At 37.1% G+C, this 19,892-nt stretch overlaps 1 protein-coding gene across 1 annotated transcript; it reads right to left on the reverse strand.

Annotated features, from left to right (window-relative positions):
- Positions 1–1,009: 1,009 nt before the first annotated feature.
- lamc2 (laminin, gamma 2) lies at positions 1,010–19,892 on the reverse strand. The gene is made up of 22 exons (XM_052127667.1): positions 19,709–19,892; positions 17,327–17,503; positions 16,383–16,506; positions 15,980–16,122; positions 15,439–15,570; positions 15,023–15,212; positions 13,514–13,626; positions 13,208–13,423; positions 12,940–13,116; positions 11,407–11,643; positions 11,169–11,305; positions 10,650–10,806; positions 7,900–8,105; positions 7,203–7,282; positions 6,541–6,678; positions 6,253–6,397; positions 5,753–5,902; positions 5,070–5,184; positions 4,369–4,565; positions 3,965–4,123; positions 3,768–3,867; positions 1,010–2,327 (listed from the first exon to the last, which is right to left on the reverse strand). The coding sequence occupies exons 1-22, from the start codon at positions 19,782–19,784 to the stop codon at positions 2,074–2,076; spliced, it is 3,423 nt and encodes a 1,140-aa protein (XP_051983627.1). The 5' UTR covers positions 19,785–19,892; the 3' UTR covers positions 1,010–2,073.

Here is a 19,892-nt window from a genome sequence, read left to right on the forward strand (position 1 = left end):
ATGAAAAATACAAAGATAGACATGAAACTGTTCTTATAATTCTTTCATAATAAATAATATAAAATCAAATAAATAATTCATGAACTGGCCAAAGAATTTAAGTTTCTTAGGACAGCATTAAGTTAGAAAACATATATTTAAACATTAGACATTACATTTCGATTTTAAATTAACTATTGTTTTATATAGAATTGTTCTATAGTCTGTACAGTATTTAACACAATTACAAAAGAAGTAACTGTAATTAAATGACTTAAAAATTAAGAGTAATCCCTTACTTTACTATTTTTCAATGAAAAAGTAATTTAATAACTGTAATTAATTACACCCAACACTGTTGTTCTATATGCACCTTCTTCTATTTTTTTTTTTCTCATTCTCCCTTTTTTAAAATTAAATTGAAGAGAAGGAAAACGAAACCTATTTTTAATTTACATTACTCTTCTCATCAACACTTACAAAAGTCACCAGCAGGGGGAGTAGAGATAAAATACCTAATATATAGTTACGTGGGGTAAGAGGATGTGACTTTTCAGGTGATAAATAAAAGTATAGTAAATAAGTAATTTGGTGGAAAAACTATTGTTATTATTGTGATTTTAAGGGAAATACAGTAAAGGGACTTTTAAAGGGAAGGAAAGACCTATTCGTACGTGCTAGAACGTGTTAGGACTGATACATGTTTTTCCCAAGCATTTTATGCTGCCCAGTGTTTATTTAGCCATGAAAAAGATTTGGTATGTTATTACTGCAAATGTCTGTAAGTTTACAGTCGATTTGTATGAGACTTAAACGATGGCTGGTGCGTAGATCACCCCATAATCAAAACAAGCAAGTACACGTTACACAAACTTCCATGGACATTTCGGGAACAGCCTATAGATGAGTTTGGATTACTGATTATTATCCCCCTCCACCGCCCCTGTTTTATCTAATACTGAATTTACAAACATTCTTAAATTAAAATAAAACTTTACTCAAAAAGACTACAGGTTTATTGTAGCTGATTTATTGTTGGTTGTCGACATTGTCGAAAACAAGGCAAGAAATATAAAAAACCCCATGTAATTTTTGAATGGATTACACTGTACTTCTCTAACATATAGAGACAATTATTAAATGCACATTAATACCTCACTGTTTGTATGAAATTAATTAAATTCTTTTTCAGTTTCACATGAGCATTATGTAACCAAAGTAACTGATGTATCAGGAATCACTAGAATACTTGCAGTAGCCTCAAGACAGTTTACTCTCGATATAAATTACAAATAAAAGCATTGTGGGAAATGAACCACAGATATATTATGCATTTTTCATGGTCTGGGCGTGTTGTATTCTTCTGTACTCTACAATCGTTATTACTTCCCTGCTTATGCCTTCATTCATTATTATGAGCAACAAAATGTATATTTTTGATTATAGCTATTGTTTCCTGTTGTATTTATATTATTGAGATTAAATTATTTTTATTTAATTGTATACATTAAAAACACCACGTATGAAGATTGTAAATTGGGCTTCTGTTTTTAAGATGCTATAACTATACATCTTAATTTTAGGTCCTCAAAATATTATTTTTTTTTTTTTCATTATTTATTTTAAAGTAGTTGTCTCATAGTAAAATAAATAAATAAAAAAAAAAAACCGTGCCTGCATAATCTTATATTAATATACACTGATCAGCCACAACATTAAAACCATCTGTCGATCAGTGTACTTTTTGACTTGAAACAAGTAACTGGATGTAACTTCTTATTTAGAACAATCAAATTACATATGTGGTATTTATATTTTATATTAATTACCCAAATGGAACTATCTTTAGCAATCAAGCAAAACAGTAATCTCATTTACATGATTTTAATATTCACAGTAATCTTTTTTTAATAATAATAACAAAAACATTTCTACACAAGTGAACAAATAAATACTAAAAACAATTGTCTTACACATCAGTAAAAAATCTCTTATGGGCAAAAAAACAACAACACTTCACTATAAATGTACACTAGTGTCAGTACAAGTTCATGGTTTAAACTGCGTAACATTGTGCTTTGGTCCTGTAAGCCATTAAGGCCTTTCAATAGGTGGTATGTTATAACATCCCTCAGGAATGCGTTTACGGATCTCCTCTAAGTTGGCAATGTCAGCCAGGATGGTGTCAATGTCATTGATCATGTTTGCAATCGTGGATCTCTGTTGGGCTTCCTTCTCCTCCAGCTCCTTAAGTCTGGGCCTCAGTTCCTTCTCTACACGACTGTGGCTTCTAGCTACAGCACTTTCTAGGTCAGTCACTCGTTTTTCATCAACCATGCCAGGTGATCCTGGAAAAAAAGAGAATTTAGTCATTCCTGCTCATCAATGCAGTCTGGCATTTTAATGTGAGTATCTGTTTAGCAAAAAATATGCTGAGTATATATGTACTATACGTTCTGTAATGTAAAAATTACAAACCTGAACTGTTACCTTATGGAGCTATTTCTACCAGATCTGACCTTTCTGAACTTTTGTTAGTGCAACCCAATGTAATCAGGTTGATACAGACATATTAAATACATTTTTTGTATTTAAGCTAAAAGTCAGTTTACATAGATGTTAGCACAGTTCATATTATGTCACCTGATAAAACATTTTATAGTGTGTTTTCTGAATGTAATTTTTCTTTCTGAGAATGTAAAAATGGTCATTAATAGGCAATTGCTTTAATGAGTCTGTCTGAGATTCAATGTCAAAGCCTCTTGCACTTGACTTACAGGCTGGCCCTAAAAAACAGGGCTGGGGGGCTGGGTAGCTCAGTGGTAAATACGCTGGCTACCAACCCTGGAGTTTGCTAGTTCGAATCCCAGGGCATGCTGATGACTCCAGCCAGGTCTCCTAAGCAACCAAATTGGCCTGGTTGCTAGGGATGGTAGAGTCACATGGAGTAACCTCCTTGTGGTCTCTATAATGTGGTTTGTTCTTGGTGGGGGCGTGTGGTGAGTTGAACGTGGGTGCATGGCATGAAGCCTGCACTATGTCTCCTTGGCAACATGCTCAACAAGCCACGTGTTAAGATGCATGGGTTGACGGTCTCAGACGTGGAGGCAGCTGAGGCGAGTCACTACGCGACCATGTGGACTTAAAAGTGCATTGGGAAAATTTGTGGGCCACTATATTTGATTGCTCATCTTAAAAATGTATAATACCATTTGCACGATTTTTGCCGTACTTCTATGGCTTTTTGTAAAAAAAATTATTATGTCACTGTGACGTCATCATGAGAAACACCTTGCTACAAATAAAAACATTTTTTTTTATAGTTTAGGTAAGTTTTCAATGGCAGCAAACTTAGGTGTTTCTCTTTTGCCAATTTAGTTATTTATAGCAAGTTGTTGCTCATGATGACATAACAGTGACATTATTTTGTTGTTTAAAAATCGTAGAAGTACGACAAAAATCGTGCAAACGCCTTTATGCATTTTTTGATGTGAGCAATCAAATACAGTGGCCCCTTTTTTGTGGGCCACCCTGTATACTTTGTATACACTGTAAAAATATTTGGTCAAGAAACCTATAAAAATGTGATTAATGTTTTAACATCTAAATGAATGAGTATTAAAGTCAAAAACATTATTTAATATGACTTAATCAACCTGACTACATAAGGTTTCAGCCACTAAATTCATTTTTAAGAGTCAGATCAGGTGGAAATATCCTTATAACAACTGCACACTGTCACGTTTCATTGTGTACTTTGTAAGCTTACTAAATTATTACAAACTTACCCATTGAACCCATAATATCATTAATTGTTTTTAAAGTGTCACTAACAGCACCCCTGGCATTCTTCACATTGTCAAGTGCTCCCGTGGTATCCATGACAGCCTGGTTTTACAAAACAAAAACAGAACAGTTATTATATATCTCTTTTATGTCCAGTCTATGGTTTTTCAAATAATTTTATGTAGGCAGGAATCCTTACTTGATTTGCTTGTGTTATCTGTGTCTTTGCATTGTTTTTCTCTTCATTCAGTTTGTCCATAGTTAAAGTAGCCTCCGTCTTCAGTCCATCCATGTCCACTTTCAGTTTAGTGGCAGTTTCCAAAACATCAGAAGAGGATGGAAGGGAGCCGGACATTCCCTGTGGAGATAAATACAAGCACCCTTTTAGCACATTCAAGAGATTCTGTATCCAAATTAAATAGATCAACTCAAGGATGTGTTCCAGTTTAGAGTAATTTAATAAAGATTGTGACAAACATTGCAATATTTTTAACTGCTCTGTAAAAGGCTCAAGGCTAAGTAATAAGGCTTATCCTTTAATAGCATTGGCACAAATATTATTTCCACAAATTAACTAGGTTAAAATGTCACAGTGTTTCATACCTCCAATTTGGTTGCAGTATTTGTAAGAGCATCAATAGTATCCTGAGCATCTCTGTAGTGAACAGACATTGCATCCAGAATGTCCTGAGTCTTTGTGTTGTCAGCTATAGCTTTCTGAATAGTAGCGTTGATAGCAGGCAGTTTTCTAATGGCATCATCTGCCAGATCCTTATTACTATTGACCTGGTCATCAAATCCTGAATAAATCAAAACAGAGGAAGTTCTGGAGTGTTCTTTAAGGAATAGTTCACTTCCCAAAAAATCAGTCATCACTTACTCCACATTATACTCCACATGTTCCAAACCATATGACTTTCTTTCTTCCATGAAACACAAAAGACGTTTTGAAGAATGAACTGGTCACTTTATAATATTAATGTTTTTGTGCCCTTTTTAAAGCTTAAAAGCTTTTGTCCCCATTCATTTAAGTTGCATGGAAACGAGCAACCAATACTTTCTAAAATACATCTTTTAGGTTCCACAGAAGAAATAAAGTCATAAGGGTTTGGAACAACGTGAATGAGTCATCACCCCCATTTTTGGAGTGATTCATTTTAGGTGCATATGTATATGTGTCTCTGAAATCTCCTAAAAGGCTAGTAACAAATGGGGTCCTCTTTATCTAACACAGTTGAGTAGTATTAAAATTGTTTTATTATGGTAACAGCTTTTAAATGCTATTGTCCATTGTTTGTCCTCACCTTTGAGTTTCTCAATTGTCTTTTCCAAGCTATCTATGTTGTTTGCATAGACGTCCAGAGATGTATTTTTAAAGGCTTCAGTAGCATTTGCCCTGGCAAGAAGCTTGTCTTGAACCTTAAAATGAGTATAAAAAAAGGGGGTTAATTCACCTAGGAATCTCTAAAAGTAAATGTTTGGACAGAGACATTTAAGTAATGTCAATGGCATCCAGTCGACAAGGCATCATCAGACAACCACAGGCATTGAGCCCAAGGATGTTCATGATGAAGATGAATGTCATTGCATTCCTTTGCATTCTTGCATGTATTTACACATTACACTGTGTCCTAACCAGACGTGATGAGACAAGTTCCCAGTGACAAGCAATTTGTCTGTCTAAGTTGAATGTGAAACTTCAGCATGAAAACCATTGATACTTCATAAAAAGTTATGAGGTGCAGGATTTTGGATCCATAAGATTTCACTGTGAAATAGAAACCAAACGATAAAATGTCTTGTCACTGATTGCTTGTCATGGACTCGGCTGGTTAGGACAAAAACTCGTGGAAGTGATAACTTTGAATGTTTAATGCTTTATCACGCTGCCTCCAGTTCACATTACACACATTCTTTAGTTCAATCTTACATTTCCAAACAGTGTATCCTTTTCAGAGAAAGTTTAACAGAGGATCTTATTTATTACCTGTTGGAAATACTTTGTCTGGTTGAACAGATCAGCTGCCTCTTTCTGTTCAGTGAGCATGTTTTTCTGTAAGTCCTGATATGCTGTAAAATTCCCCTCCACCACATCTTTTAGCTGATCAAACCTGGAAACTACACCAGCAATGTCCTTCTGCAGAAACAAAACAATGTAAATATATCACTGACAATTCCCAGAAACAGAACTTGTCTCACACAAAGAGAAGAGAGCCAGAGAAGAAAAGACATGAACATAGAGTTCACAAAAACAGAAGGGGACCTGGTCCAGATATCTCACTATATTATCAGTCATATGATGTTTCACCTTTATTTTAGTCTTCTTTACCTTATCTGTTACATATCGCATCTCTACATTTCTAGACCTTTGAATGCTCTTTTTTGTTATACAGTAAATGTAGTGATTGAGCTTCTTTATTTCCCAATTGTTACTATTATTTTGCTCCATAAGAGAAAGAAAAGCAAAATAGATATTTAGTTCATTACCTTCAAAGGCTTTGGAAGCTTCTTCTCCAGTTCAGATAACTTTTTCAGAGTGTTCTGAGCCAGTCTGCTCTCCTTTTCAGCTGCATCATTCAGTTGAATGGCCTTTCTGTCCATGTCACTCACTTTAGTTACATCTGCTTCATACCTAAAAACATCATCATTATTTAGAATTAAAGGTCAGTTTTTATCCACAAAATGAATGTACAACAGTTTTATACACTGTTAATAGAAAGATGTATCTTAACAATGTGTGTTTCCAGGGGAAAACCCAAAGTCTGAGCAACTTACTGTCTCTTGAGGTCCCTGAGATAGTCTTTGACCTTATTTTCTCTGCCAATTACACCGCGTATGAGGTCTAGGGCTTTCTCAGACTCTGAAAGAGAATTGGCTGTGATGGTCTCCACAGTCACTGCCTCACCATGGTGCCTGGTGAGAAAACACCATTAAGTCAGTCTCGCACATATTTTCATGTCTTGGCAAATCATCTATGCAGATAAAAAAGCCATGTGGAAGTTTAAAGGGATAGTTCACCAGAAAATGAAAATTCTATCATTATTTGCTCACCCTCATGCCATCCCAGATGTGCATGACTTTCTTTCTTCTGCAGAATACAAACAAAGATTTTTAGGAAATTATCTCAGCTCAGTTGGTCCTTACAATACAAGAGAATGGTGATCAGACCAGATCAGAGCAGCTCCAAAAATCACAAAGAAAACATAAAAGTTATCCATATGACTCTAGTGTTTAAATACAAACCTGGGAATGGCATGAGTAAATGAGAGAATTAACATTTTTGGGTGAACTATCCCTTTAATCAATGTTTAAAGGTGTGCTTTAATGTGTAAATATTAAAAAACATTTCTGTTTTTGATAGAACTACGGCTTATTAGTGCACATGCAATAATGAATCACTCATGTTTGCTGCGTTTGAGAGAGAACATGTTACGCACTGCTCGGCAAGATCAGCAGCTCTCTGAACCAAATAAGGCAAGGTAACAGTGCCAGCCTCTGCATCGCCTGAGGGAAACTCCTGAAATAGAAATATGAAGACAAAAAAGATAATTTTTATCTTTCTATTTTAGAATTTTGTACCAAACGTCTACACTACATGGCCAAAAGAATGTGGACACCTCAACACTGAACCCATAAAAGCCTAATGTGCTTTTAATTTCAATGGTCCTCCCTTTGCTACTACAATAGCTTCCACTCTTCTGGAAAGGATTTCCACCAGATGTATGAACATAGCTGTGGGGATTTGCTCCCAATTAGGCTCAAGATTATTAGTAAGGTCAATTCAATTTATCCAAAAGGAGTTCAGTGGGGTTCAGGTCTGGGCTTTGTGCTTTCCAGTCAAGTTTTTACACACCAGACTCAGTAAACCATTTTATTGGTGGCATCCTTTGACAACAGCATGTTGATAGTCACTGAGTTCTTTTGTTCGCCTCATTCTACAAATACTGTTTGTCTACAGAGAGTGCATGGTTATATGCTTGACTTTATGTTCCTGTTAGTAATGGGTGTAGCTAAAGAAGCCAAACCTCTTAATAAGAAAGGGGTTTCCACATACTTAAGGGCATAACGTGTAGAATTTAATACACATCAACAAATCATATATCAAGTTCAAAAACATAAGAATTAAATACTCACAGCCTTCTGGATGTCTCGTTTGGCCTGTTGCAGTTGTAACCTGATGTCACTGATTAGTTTCTGGATCTCAGAAACTTCTGTCTTATACTGCTGATCCTTGCTTCTAATACCATCCATTGTTTTCAACAAAGCCTCCATGGTTCTGTCCTCTCTCCAGTGGGTTTGGCTAATTCTTGCCAGCTTATTCTGAAGCGCTTTCTCTGTATCTATATAGTATTAATAACAAGTCTTAAAAACATTAATAAATAATTTACTACAGTTGCCCAAAAAAGTATTTGGACAATTAAGGCACCTTTAAAAATGTATGATGTATTTCCATTATTAAAAAGAAAGAAAAAATAACCCATCAAACATACCGGCATTTTTAAAGGTAATATAGAACTAGCACAAATTTGAAGAAGTTAATTAGGTTTCAAACAATATATACATTGTTTAAAATTAAGTCAACATATATTTGGACACTTTCTGGTTTGTGGAACATGTGCAAACTTAATGAGATGAACTATCTCTGTGGTTACTCTGCTAGGACACCTAAGGAAACTGAATTAGATCATTCACTAAACCTGACCTTAAAGGAATAGTTCACCCAAAAATTTAAATTCTCTCATCATTTACTCACCGTTATGCCGTTGCAGTTCTGTAGGACCTTTTTTCTTCTGCAGAACACAAATGATATATTTAGAAGAATATTTCAGCTCTTTAAGTCCATACAATGCAAGTGAATGGGTGCCAGACTTTTGATGCTCAGAAAACCACATAAGTCAGCATTAAAATAATCCATAAGACTCCAGATGTTAAATCAATGTCTTCAGAAGAGATATGATAGAGGTGGGCAAGATACAGATCAATATTTAAGTCCTTTTTTACTATAAATTCTCCTTCCTGCTCAGTCAGTCTCCACTTTAACTTTCACATTGGTCTTCTTGTGTTTTTGGTGATTCACTTTCATCATGTATATTGCCCCCGACTGGGCAGGGAGGAGAATCTCTAGCAAAAAAGGATTTAAATATCTGTTTCTCAGCCACACCTATCATTTCACTTCTGAAGATTTGGATTAAAACGTTGGAGTCATTTGGATTACATTTATGATGCCTTTCTGTGCTTTTCGGAGCATCAAAAGTGTGGCACTCATTCACTTGCATTGTATGGACCTACAGAGATGAAATATTCTTATAAATATCATAATTTGTGTTCTGCAGAAGAAAGAAAGTCATACACTTCTGGGATGGCATGAGGGCAAGTAACTATCCCTATAAGAGCAGTTGTTTAGCGAGGCAAGTAAAGCCAGGTTAGTCCTGAGAAAAGGTTTATCATCACTTTGAATGCAGATGTCATGATTTAATATACAGGTGAAACTCGAAAAATTTGAATATCGTGCAAAAGTTCATTAATTTCAGTAATTCAACTTAAAAGGTGAAACTAATATATTATATAGACTCATTACAAGCAAAGTAAGATATTTCAAGCCTTTATTTGATATAATTTTGATGATTATGGCTTACAGCTTATGAAAACCCCAAATTCAGAATCTCAGAAAATTTGAATATTGTGAAAAGGTTCAGTATTGTAGGCTCAAAGTGTCACACTCTAATCAGCTAAACACCTGCAAAGGGTTCCTGAGCCTTTAAATGGTCTCTCGGTCTGGTTCAGTTGAATTCACAATCATGGGGAAGACTGCTGACCTGACAGTTGTGCAGAAAACCATCATTGACACCCTCCACAAGGAGGGAAAGCCTCAAAAGGTAATTGCAAAAGAAGTTGGATGTTCTCAAAGTGCTGTATCAAAGCACATTAATAGAAAGTTAAGTGGAAGGGAAAAGTGTGGAAGAAAAGGTGCACAAGCAGCAGGGATGACCGTAGCCTGGAGAGGATTGTCAGGAAAAGGCCATTCAAATGTGTGGGGAGCTTTACAAGGAGTGGACTGAGGCTGGAGTTACTGCATCAAGAGCCACCACACACAGGCGGGTCCTGGACATGGGCTTCAAATGTCAAACCTCTTACCTGGGCTAAAGAAAAAAAGAACTGGTCTGTTGCTCAGTGGTCCAAAGTCCTCTTTTCTGATGAGAGCAAATTTTGCATCTCATTTGGAAACCAAGGTCCCAGAGTCTGGAGGAAGAATGGAGAGGCACACAATCCAAGATGCTTGAAGTCCAGTGTGAAGTTTCCACAGTCTGTGTTGGTTTGGGGAGCCATGTCATCGGCTGGTGTTGGTCCACTGTGCTTTATTAAGTCCAGAGTCAACGCAGCCGTCTACCGGGACATTTTAGAGCACTTCATGCTTCCTTCAGCAGACAAGCTTTATGGAGATGCTGACTTCATTTTCCAGCAGGACTTGGCACCTGCCCACACTGCCAAAAGTACCAAAACCTGGTTCAATGACCATGGTATTACTGTGCTTGATTGGCCAGCAAACTCGCCTGACCTGAACCCCATAGAGAATTTTCTGAGATTCTGAATTTGGGGTTTTCATAAGCTGTAAGCCATAATCATCAAAATTATATCAAATAAAGGCTTGAAATATCTTACTTTGCTTGTAATGAGTCTATATAATATATTAGTTTCACCTTTTAAGTTGAATTACTGAAATTAATGAACTTTTGCACGATATTCTAATTTTTCGAGTTTCACCTGTATAGTGTCATCTAGTGTATCTAATATCATGTGCCCACAAGTGTCAAAATACCACTGCGTACACAAATGCAAATGAGTGAGCACTAAATTATCAAAGACATGAAGAGGGATTTTCATACTTGTAAGTTCATTTGCTCTGGTCTCCATTGCTTGCACCATGACCTCTGCAGCCCTAACGGCTCGTTCCATCTCAGAATTGTTGTTCGAAACATCACCACTTCCAATTCCTTTAAATAAATCCTCCATTTCCTGCAGCTGACGTGCAAAAGTCTCGACCTGATATAAAACAAACAATGATCAATATATATTCACCAACATTTATTAATAGACCTAAACTTTTATACTGTGCATAGACTGGATCCAAAGCTAAACTTTTTAAAGAGATTTAGTGTCTAGACTCCAGTTAAGTAGGGAGGATAGAGAGAGATTGTGCGTAAGGTAAGTCTGTGTGCTGGATCCTGGACAGTCAATCAATCAATCAATCAATCAATCAATCAATCAATCAATCAATCAATCAATCAATCAATCATTCAATCTAAACAGGATCAGGAAAGGTTGGATTATGATGTCACTTCTCTGACAATACATTTTAATATTTCTTAGTTTTCGTTTTTCTTTTCTTTATCAAATTACCTTACCTTGCTCTTGACTGGATTGAAGCAGGATGGACATGTTAATATGTCACACTTCAGACCCTCATAGCCTTCCTTGCACTGACAATGGCCTTTATCGCTGCATGAATTTGACACAGAGCCCTGTCGGTTGCATTTACAAGCTACAGGGACAAGAGAAAAATAAATCAGGTCATTTTCACAGTATTTGACATGTACTTGTGCTAATTGTGGCATATTTTCAGGCTTGTGAGAGTTGGCATACACTGGCATGGCTCTGTAGGGTAACGGTGGTAGTATCCCTCTACACAGTTCTCACACTTGGGGCCAGAACTGTGATTCCAACAGAACTTCCAACACTCTCCTGTTCGGCGGTCACAGTTGCCTACAGAGTTATGATCCATGTGGCCATTACACTGGCAAGGCTGGCACTGTTTGGGAGGGCCGTACTCTCCCAGGGGGTCACCATAGAAACCCTCATCACAGATTTCACAGCGAGAGCCTATTGTGTGTTCACAGAGGCATGAATGAACATGTGATTTTAGGATACATTTGTAGAACACAGAATCAAAGTGAACACGGGAAATAGATTAGTGGTGATTACAATTTAAAAGAATAGTTCACCCCAGAATGAAAATTCTCTCATCATTTACTCACCCTAATTGCATCCCAGATGTGTATGACTTTCTTTCTTCAGCAGAACACATTTTTTTAGAAGAATATCTCAGCTCTGTAGGTCCATATAATAAGTATGGGTGAGAAACAGATCAAAATTAATGTGGAGATTTAGAGTAACAAAAGGACTTACATTTTATCTGTTTCTCACCCACACCAATAATATCACTTCTAAATATGATAAATATGGATTTAAGAACTGGAGTCTTATGAATTACTTTTAGGTTTTCTTTATGTGATTTTTGGAGCTACAAAAGGTCTGATCACCAGAGAGTTTGAGATAGTTTTCTAAAAACCTTTGATTGTGTTCTGCTGAAGAAAGAAAATCATACATATCTGGGCTGGCAGGAGGATGAGTAAATGATAAGAGCATTTTAATTTTTTGGTGAACTATCCCTTTCATAAGGAGGCCTGCAATTATCATAGAATGTTCCTGTTCTGTTTCGTTCCTCCGTGTTCACACATGGTGGAATGACAATAAAAAGCTGACTTGACATGAGAAATACTGAGATTCATGCTGCTTATTTTTAAAGAAGTAGATCCCACCCAGATGACTATATTCCAAGTCTTATGAAGCCATAATATAGCATTGTGTGAGTAACAGAAAATCTACCCTAGCTCTCTTTGGCACGTTCATGAGAGTAGCGGATTCATGAAGGAATCTTTTTTATGAGTCAAATATTTTCAATGATTTGGTTGCTCAAGTTTATAAAACAGGTCTGAATGATTCATTCAGAAATTGGACTGATTTTGTTGTCGAGTTCAACTTACTGACTTGGTCGAAGCAGTTGACAGCTCAATGGAGAGATCGTCAGTGAAACATTTTTGTCTATTCCTCACACAAAGCTATTGAATGGCTTCAGTTCAGAAGACTTGGAAAATAGCAAACAAGTCTTATGAACTATATTTAAACTGCTTTTTGGACATTTTGGAGCTTGGCAGCCCTAATCCTTATTCATTTTTTTTTTACATTCTTCAAACATTCACTTTTTGTGTTCCAAGAAAGAGGAAAAAGTCATATGGGTTTGAAAGGACAAGGGGTGAGTAAATTATAACAGAAATTACATTTTCAGGTAAACTATTCCTCTGAAGTTTCCCTGTATATTTGCTCTGTGTTCCTCACCTGTAGTCCCTCGAGGACAATGGACACACGTCACTTGCTGAGTTCCGGGAATGACATAGCAAGCCTCACCCTCAAGACAAGGGCACTTCTGGCAGGAGTTAGACTGCTGGCGGTTGATATAATAACCTTTAGGGCACATCTGCAGGTTTGGTATCTCATCAGCAGAGTAGCATTCTCCTGTAAATGCAAAAAATCTAAATATTCCAGCACAGGCTTCTACTTGTTCATCATATTTAAAACACATATCGAATACACTGAATAAACATACCTGTTTCTGGATCACAGGTTCCACCCTGACAGGAACATGGATCACAGGGGCTTTGGGGGCCTTGGCCGGGGAAACGCCTCTTGTATCCTGTGGCACAGTGCTCACAGAACATTCCATCATAACCGACAGAGCAGCTGCACTTCTCCACCCAGACTGCAGGGGTGCCAGGGACAGGTTTAGCTGACACCAGGGAGACATCGTCCAGGTAGCCACGTCCTGTTGTTAAAGCAGTCACACAATTCTTTCATTCATTATGTGTTATTTCTGGGATATTTTCAAGTGATACATTGTTGGAGTGGTACTCACCATTTTCACCAAACGTTCCCCTGATTTTAATGGCTGTAAGATTGCTCAGAAGAGTTTGGAATTCTATAGATGAGAGCTGTGGTCTCCATTTGCTGCCATGTTGTTCATCCAATCTGTGTAGTATTGTAATATACAATAGAATGGTTATTATAAGCCTAAGCCTTTGAGCATTAAAAATCTACATCTGGAAGGGGCTTTAGGAAAGCTGTTATGTTCAAGCACCACTATAACTCTATTACAATTGCTCTTACTTGGGATAGGGATTTTAAAACCCTAAGTAAACATAAGCATGTAACTCATCCAACCGCATTTGTGCAACAGACTTGAACTCTACCTCAAATCATGTTGCTGGTTGAGGAGAGGTGTGCTATTACTTTCTAAATGATCAGACTTAAAATTTTCACCTGGTGGACATTAAAACAGGTGAAAAAAATCATATACACATTGACGGAGGCACCCAGACCACCCCAGCAACAACCTAGAACACCCTAGTGACTACCCAGAACACTCTAGCAAACACCCAGAACACCCAAGCAACTAACTAGCAACCATACAGAACATTCTATCAACCACTTAGCAACTGCCTAGCAACCACCCAGAAACTTCTAGCAACCACTTAGCAATGTCCCAGAACACCCTGGCGACCACTAAGAATCCACATAGAACACTCTAGCAACCACCTAATATCCTCCCAGAATACTCTAGCAACCACAAAGAATGGTCTATCAACCACCTAACAATCATCCAGACCACTCTAGCAACTACCAGAACACCATAGCAACCACTTAGCAACCACCATGAACACCTTAGCAACCACCAAGAACACTCTAGCAACTATCTAGCAACCACCCAGAACACCTTAGCAACCATATAACAACTCACTTAGAACACATTAGCAGTCTCATAGAAACACTACTGGTGCATTCATACCAGCGGCGTCGAGAGCGTCAAATCGACCAGAAGTCATTAATTTTCTATGGCAGCCAGCGTCTCTTGACGGCGAGAAGCAACGTGGGTGGCACATCTTGGGTGGTAAGACATCAGAGGAAAGTTCAAGTGCGGGCAACATTATGGTAATGAGCTTTGACGTGGTTCGGCGGCAACCTATTGGAGTATAGAAGTGCTCCACTCTAGCGAAGTCTAGAGAACACATCAGTGTAAACTTTGGTTCCCACCAAACATTAGTTCCGAAGACAAAATGGAGGAGAAACTGATAATTGCCATGGTGGGTTTTCCCGTAATATATGATCTGTCCCTGTTTGCTTACAGGGATAGAAATAAAAAAAGTATTTTTCTTATTTCAACTACGTCAGAGCATCCACGAATTTTCAATAGCATTGTTGGCAGGGCAGCCAGAGCGAATTTTTATGCTCTCGCCACCTCTTGTCTGAACGCACGGTATGGCAACCACCCATTACATCCTAGCATCATAGAGGTGTGTTTTGCATTAGTACCACTCACATGTTCTTCTGAAAATATAATAATCTAGTTATTTTTTAAGTTACTCACCTGAAAGTGTAAGTGATTTTCTTGCCACAGGGTACCACAATTCTAAAGTCTCCTAATGAAGCAGTCACTTTAAGACCTGCTCCTTCTAGCATAACATCATCGGTGGAGGGATGACGGATAGCTCTGTCCAGACGCAGAGAGAAGGTCAGCGTCTGACCGTAGCTCAGAGCCTGATTCCCCAGGTATGATGCTATATTGAAAACATAGAAGCAGGAGTTAAGGAAACTAGGCAATATAACCATACCTGCCAACCCTCACGATTTCACAGTGTTTCTCCCATTTTTCCAACCTTCATTCCACTGTATGTAATCGCAATCTCCCAATTTTTCACAATCCAATGTTGGCAGGTATGAATATAATACAGACACTATATTACTGGTAGTACCAATAATAAAATAAATCCTGATACAACCTACCTGGAGCAAACAGATAAATAGGAAAGATCTCCTTAGAGATAACCTCAAGGTCTTTGTGAGTGGGAGACCACCTGAAGTGCACTTGTGAGGGACTCACACCCTGAGTAGTGGCAGCTCGCCAACCCTCTGGTCCTATAAGAGACAAATAATAATAATAATAATAATAATAATAATAATAATAATAATAATAGAGATTTTCATTCAATCTGCCCAAAAAGTGTAATTTGCATTTTAGGTTCAAATTTAAAAGGATAGTTCACCCAGAAATTAAAATTCTGTCTTCAAGGCAGAATGTTAGCCTCAGTTACTATTCAATTTCATTGTATGGAAAAAAGATGCAGAGAAAGTGAATAGTGACTGAGACTAACATTCTTTCTAGCATCACCTTTAATGTTCTATGGGTTTGGAACAGTATGGGGGGCTGTAAATGATTACAGAATTGTCATTTTTGGGTGAACTATCCCTTTAAATTGTTAGCATATAAATGTGATTGACTGAAATCAGGGATTATGCATGATTAATCCATGATTATCAAGCTCACCATGTTCAAAGGTTGAAGTGATGTTGTGAATGGAGTATCCCTCAGCTGTGGAGCACACATTTGAATGTCCATTACAAAAGCAGGGCAAGCATTCCTCTGTGTTATATGTGAGCCGACCATTCTTACGCGACCGACAACTAAGCCTGTAAGAGAAGACACAAATTGAGCAAAACATATCTAACAAATGTGGAGTCAAAATGTTTGATCAAATATACTAACAGTTGATTCAGTCAGGCATAAAATTAAAGGTGAAGTTAGAATTTCTGTGACACAAGCATCACCAAAGGTGACGAATCAACTTAAGAATGGCTTCTAATTAGGACAAATATAGGACAAAGTATATTAAAATAAAATTTAAAAAAAATCACATTTCACCTTTAAACACAGGGATTACTGTTCTCACCTCAAAGGCTCACACCCATTTACAGCGACTGGAGACCCATCATGACAGCGGTCACACTTGTCCCCATGAATTCCCTGTTTGCAAACACACCGTCCCTCATTGTTGCAGGCTGGTCCTTGGGAACCTAAACCGAAAAATGTAAACATGCATTTTGTTCATACAGTGGCAGTGGCGGTGTTTCACAAAACAAGTACCGGTAGACCTTTATTATTATATTCTATTTCATTAAAAAATGTTGTATAATGGTCACATTGTATACGTCTGCATAAAGTGCGAGACATTAGCTGTATTAAATTGTATGAGGTGTCATTTCACGATTGTCCTGCAAGTGTCTGCACAAGTCAGATATGTCCTTACTCCAGAACACTAGATCTACAACCATTTTCAAGAACTTAAATCATGATGCCTTTGGGAAACAACCCATAATACTAAGATGATTTGTACGGTCGTTTCTATTAAATAATTGGGCTTATAATGCTGTCGGGAAATGAGGCCGACACAGACTGAAGTGACGAGCAAACTGCATCTTAAGGAGGCACATATTCCCCTGGTTTTGTCTGCATGCTAGGTTATGGCAACTGCCAAACTCAGCCATATGCAAACGCCACCCCTGCAGTGGTCCCAAATGTAACTGAATGTCTATCGTCATTTACTCACCCTCAAGTCATTCAAGTCACCATCCACTTTCATGGTCTGGAAAAAGATGCAATGCAAGTGAATGGTGACTGAGGCAAACATTCTGCCTAACATCTCCGTATGTGTTCAACAGAATAAAGAAAGTAATATGGGATTGAAATAACATTTGGATAATTAAATGATGAACATTTTTTAATATTTGTGTGAAGTATCCCTTTAAGCAACAGTTAAACATTTATGAATTTAATAGATTTTTTTTCCAGACAATCGTAAAGTTTCCTAACTACTGCTTTTTTGTAGCGTCTCACCTGTAGTATTGCAGTTGCAGGGCAAACAGCTGTCTCCTGCCCTCTGGTGGTAATATCCTTCCTTGCAGCTTTCACATTGCCGCCCTTCTGAGTTCCCCTGGCAGTTTAAACAGTGCAGTCCCAGATTATCCAATTTGCAGTAGTGTGCTTTACCATTACATTGACAGGGAGTGGAAGCTGCAAGAAAACACACAGAGATTGGTGACTGACTGTTTGATGCCATGGCAGAAACGTTTCACTGTTAAAGACCCCATGAAATCACTTTATGAGCACAGTTTTCTGTGTTGTGTTGTCATATTTCCTATTGAAACAAGACGTTTGGGTGAGAAATAGCCTATTGAAAGGCCATTCTATTTTGTTTCAGAGAGCCAAAATGCTACATCACAGCCATGAACCAAGATTTGCTACTTGCTTGTTGGTGGCAGGTTATAATAAGGGGAGGAACATTCAGCATATGATTGGACAAAAAAAATTGTGTTGTGCACCATGAGTCATCAATATTTTTTGGTCTGTTTTCCTGTATTAGAAGTGCTGTCAATTTAAAAGGTGTATATCTGCTAAAATTGATTTTTTTTTTTTACATTTAGGAGTACACTTACGTATAGACTAGATGACCTTCATGGTGCACACAGTAACTTTTTGCTCATGTCATCTTGGACTTCAGTGATACCTAGTGGTGTGGATGCAGTATCATTAAAAATCAATAGTTTTCAGTTGCAGATGCCATTGTAGAAATTCACTTTACACAATCAGCCATGATTAATTTAATCCAAGAGTGAAAATGTCCAATAACAAGATGATTACTGAGCAAGTAGTATTCAGCAGGTCATGTGACTCTAAAATGGCAGCACGCATGAGGGTCCCCCTGCCCCCATACAGAATAAAACAGCATTTATTTATTTATTTATTTGCTCCCCAATTTGGACTGCCCAATTCCCAATGAGCTCAAAGTCCTCGTGGTGATGTAGAGACTCGCCTCAGTCCGGGTGGTGGAGGACGAATCTCAGTTGCCTCTGCATCTGAGACTATCAATCTGCACATCTCATCATGTGAGCAAGTTACCACGAAGACATAGCGCATGTGAAGGCTTCACGCTATTCTACGGGCCATCCATTCATAACTAACCACACACCCACCAAGAGCGAGCATTCTGGCTTATATAGCAACATCAGCACTTTCTCACAGGTGAGCAACAACAGCAGCTCAATCTCCATGACAACACATCATTAAAACATTGCCTACACATTCTCAACTGTAAGACAAAAGTCCTGTTTGTTCAAATGTTGTTTTGAAATCAAAACAAATCATAGTAAATGCAATATTCGGTTTCCACATTTTGGTTCTACATTTGTACATGCATAACACTTTTATAGCTTCGAAGTCAACAATTCAAAATCAATTCATGCTAATAGTTTCCCATCTGGCAATCAGATTTATTATTATTATCAATATTATTCAGAGCATTATGATTAGGATTACTGGGTTTATGATCATTATTATGATCTGAGTGTTGAGTGTTAATGAGGCAATGTCTCTGTCTGTAGTATCTTGTTGCATGTATATGTAAATATGAATTAAAGCACCTTTCTTAGACTGGGATTAATTATGAAATCCCCCTCTACATTGTTTTATTTAGTATTTCTATTACTATGACAAAGAATGTATGGTATGTCATGAATAAAGACACAAATCATTACAAATCTCAATGAAGCCAATACAGCAGATGTGTGTATATATATATATATATATATATATATATATATATATATATATATATATATATATATATATATATATATATATATATAATGAATTATAATACACCAAACAATCAATTGTATGTTCTCATAAATAATTGTCACATATATTCTCATTGATTAAATACTGTGCATCATAATAGTTAGCAGACCTACTGTACGTATTTCAACAACACAACATTTCATGTTTGTATCATGTTTTATAATGCCTTAAATGGGTTAAATTTTTAATTTGTGTAACTAAGAATAATGTTGCATATTATTATAATGGTTATGAAAAATTATTATAACTGCTATTTATGGACAGATATAATACATTACAATGTGTATTATAATGTTATAATGTATTATAAATAAAGGCTGAACAGGCTTCTTGCCAATACTGTTGTTTATGTAGAAAGGCAACGGTTTATTGAACATTAGATTCATCTGTAGATCTGTTTTACTGTTATTTATGAACTTTAATATGCATAACCTAAACATTACAACAAATGAACCCCTCTTTATACCATCCCCTTTCGTCGATTCAAATTAGTCTATCTTCAACACAATGCCATAATATTGAGCTATATAGGCTAATATCACAATTCAACAAAATACAAATTCAATCAGATCTAAAACTTACGTCGAAATGTCCCTTGAACTGGTGACCAAATGCAAACTGCGCACAAAAAGATCCAAATGCTCTTCATGTTCCACATTCACGAAGCAAGTATCTCCAAGTTCTCTCTTTTCTAATGTCCTGTCGATATGAAGGGATTTTCAGGCCCGTTGAGTCGTCAGTGGCAGTGCGATGAAACGGCCAACTG

This window comes from Xyrauchen texanus, chromosome 6, assembly GCF_025860055.1.
Source record: "Xyrauchen texanus isolate HMW12.3.18 chromosome 6, RBS_HiC_50CHRs, whole genome shotgun sequence".
NCBI lineage: Eukaryota > Metazoa > Chordata > Actinopteri > Cypriniformes > Catostomidae > Xyrauchen > Xyrauchen texanus.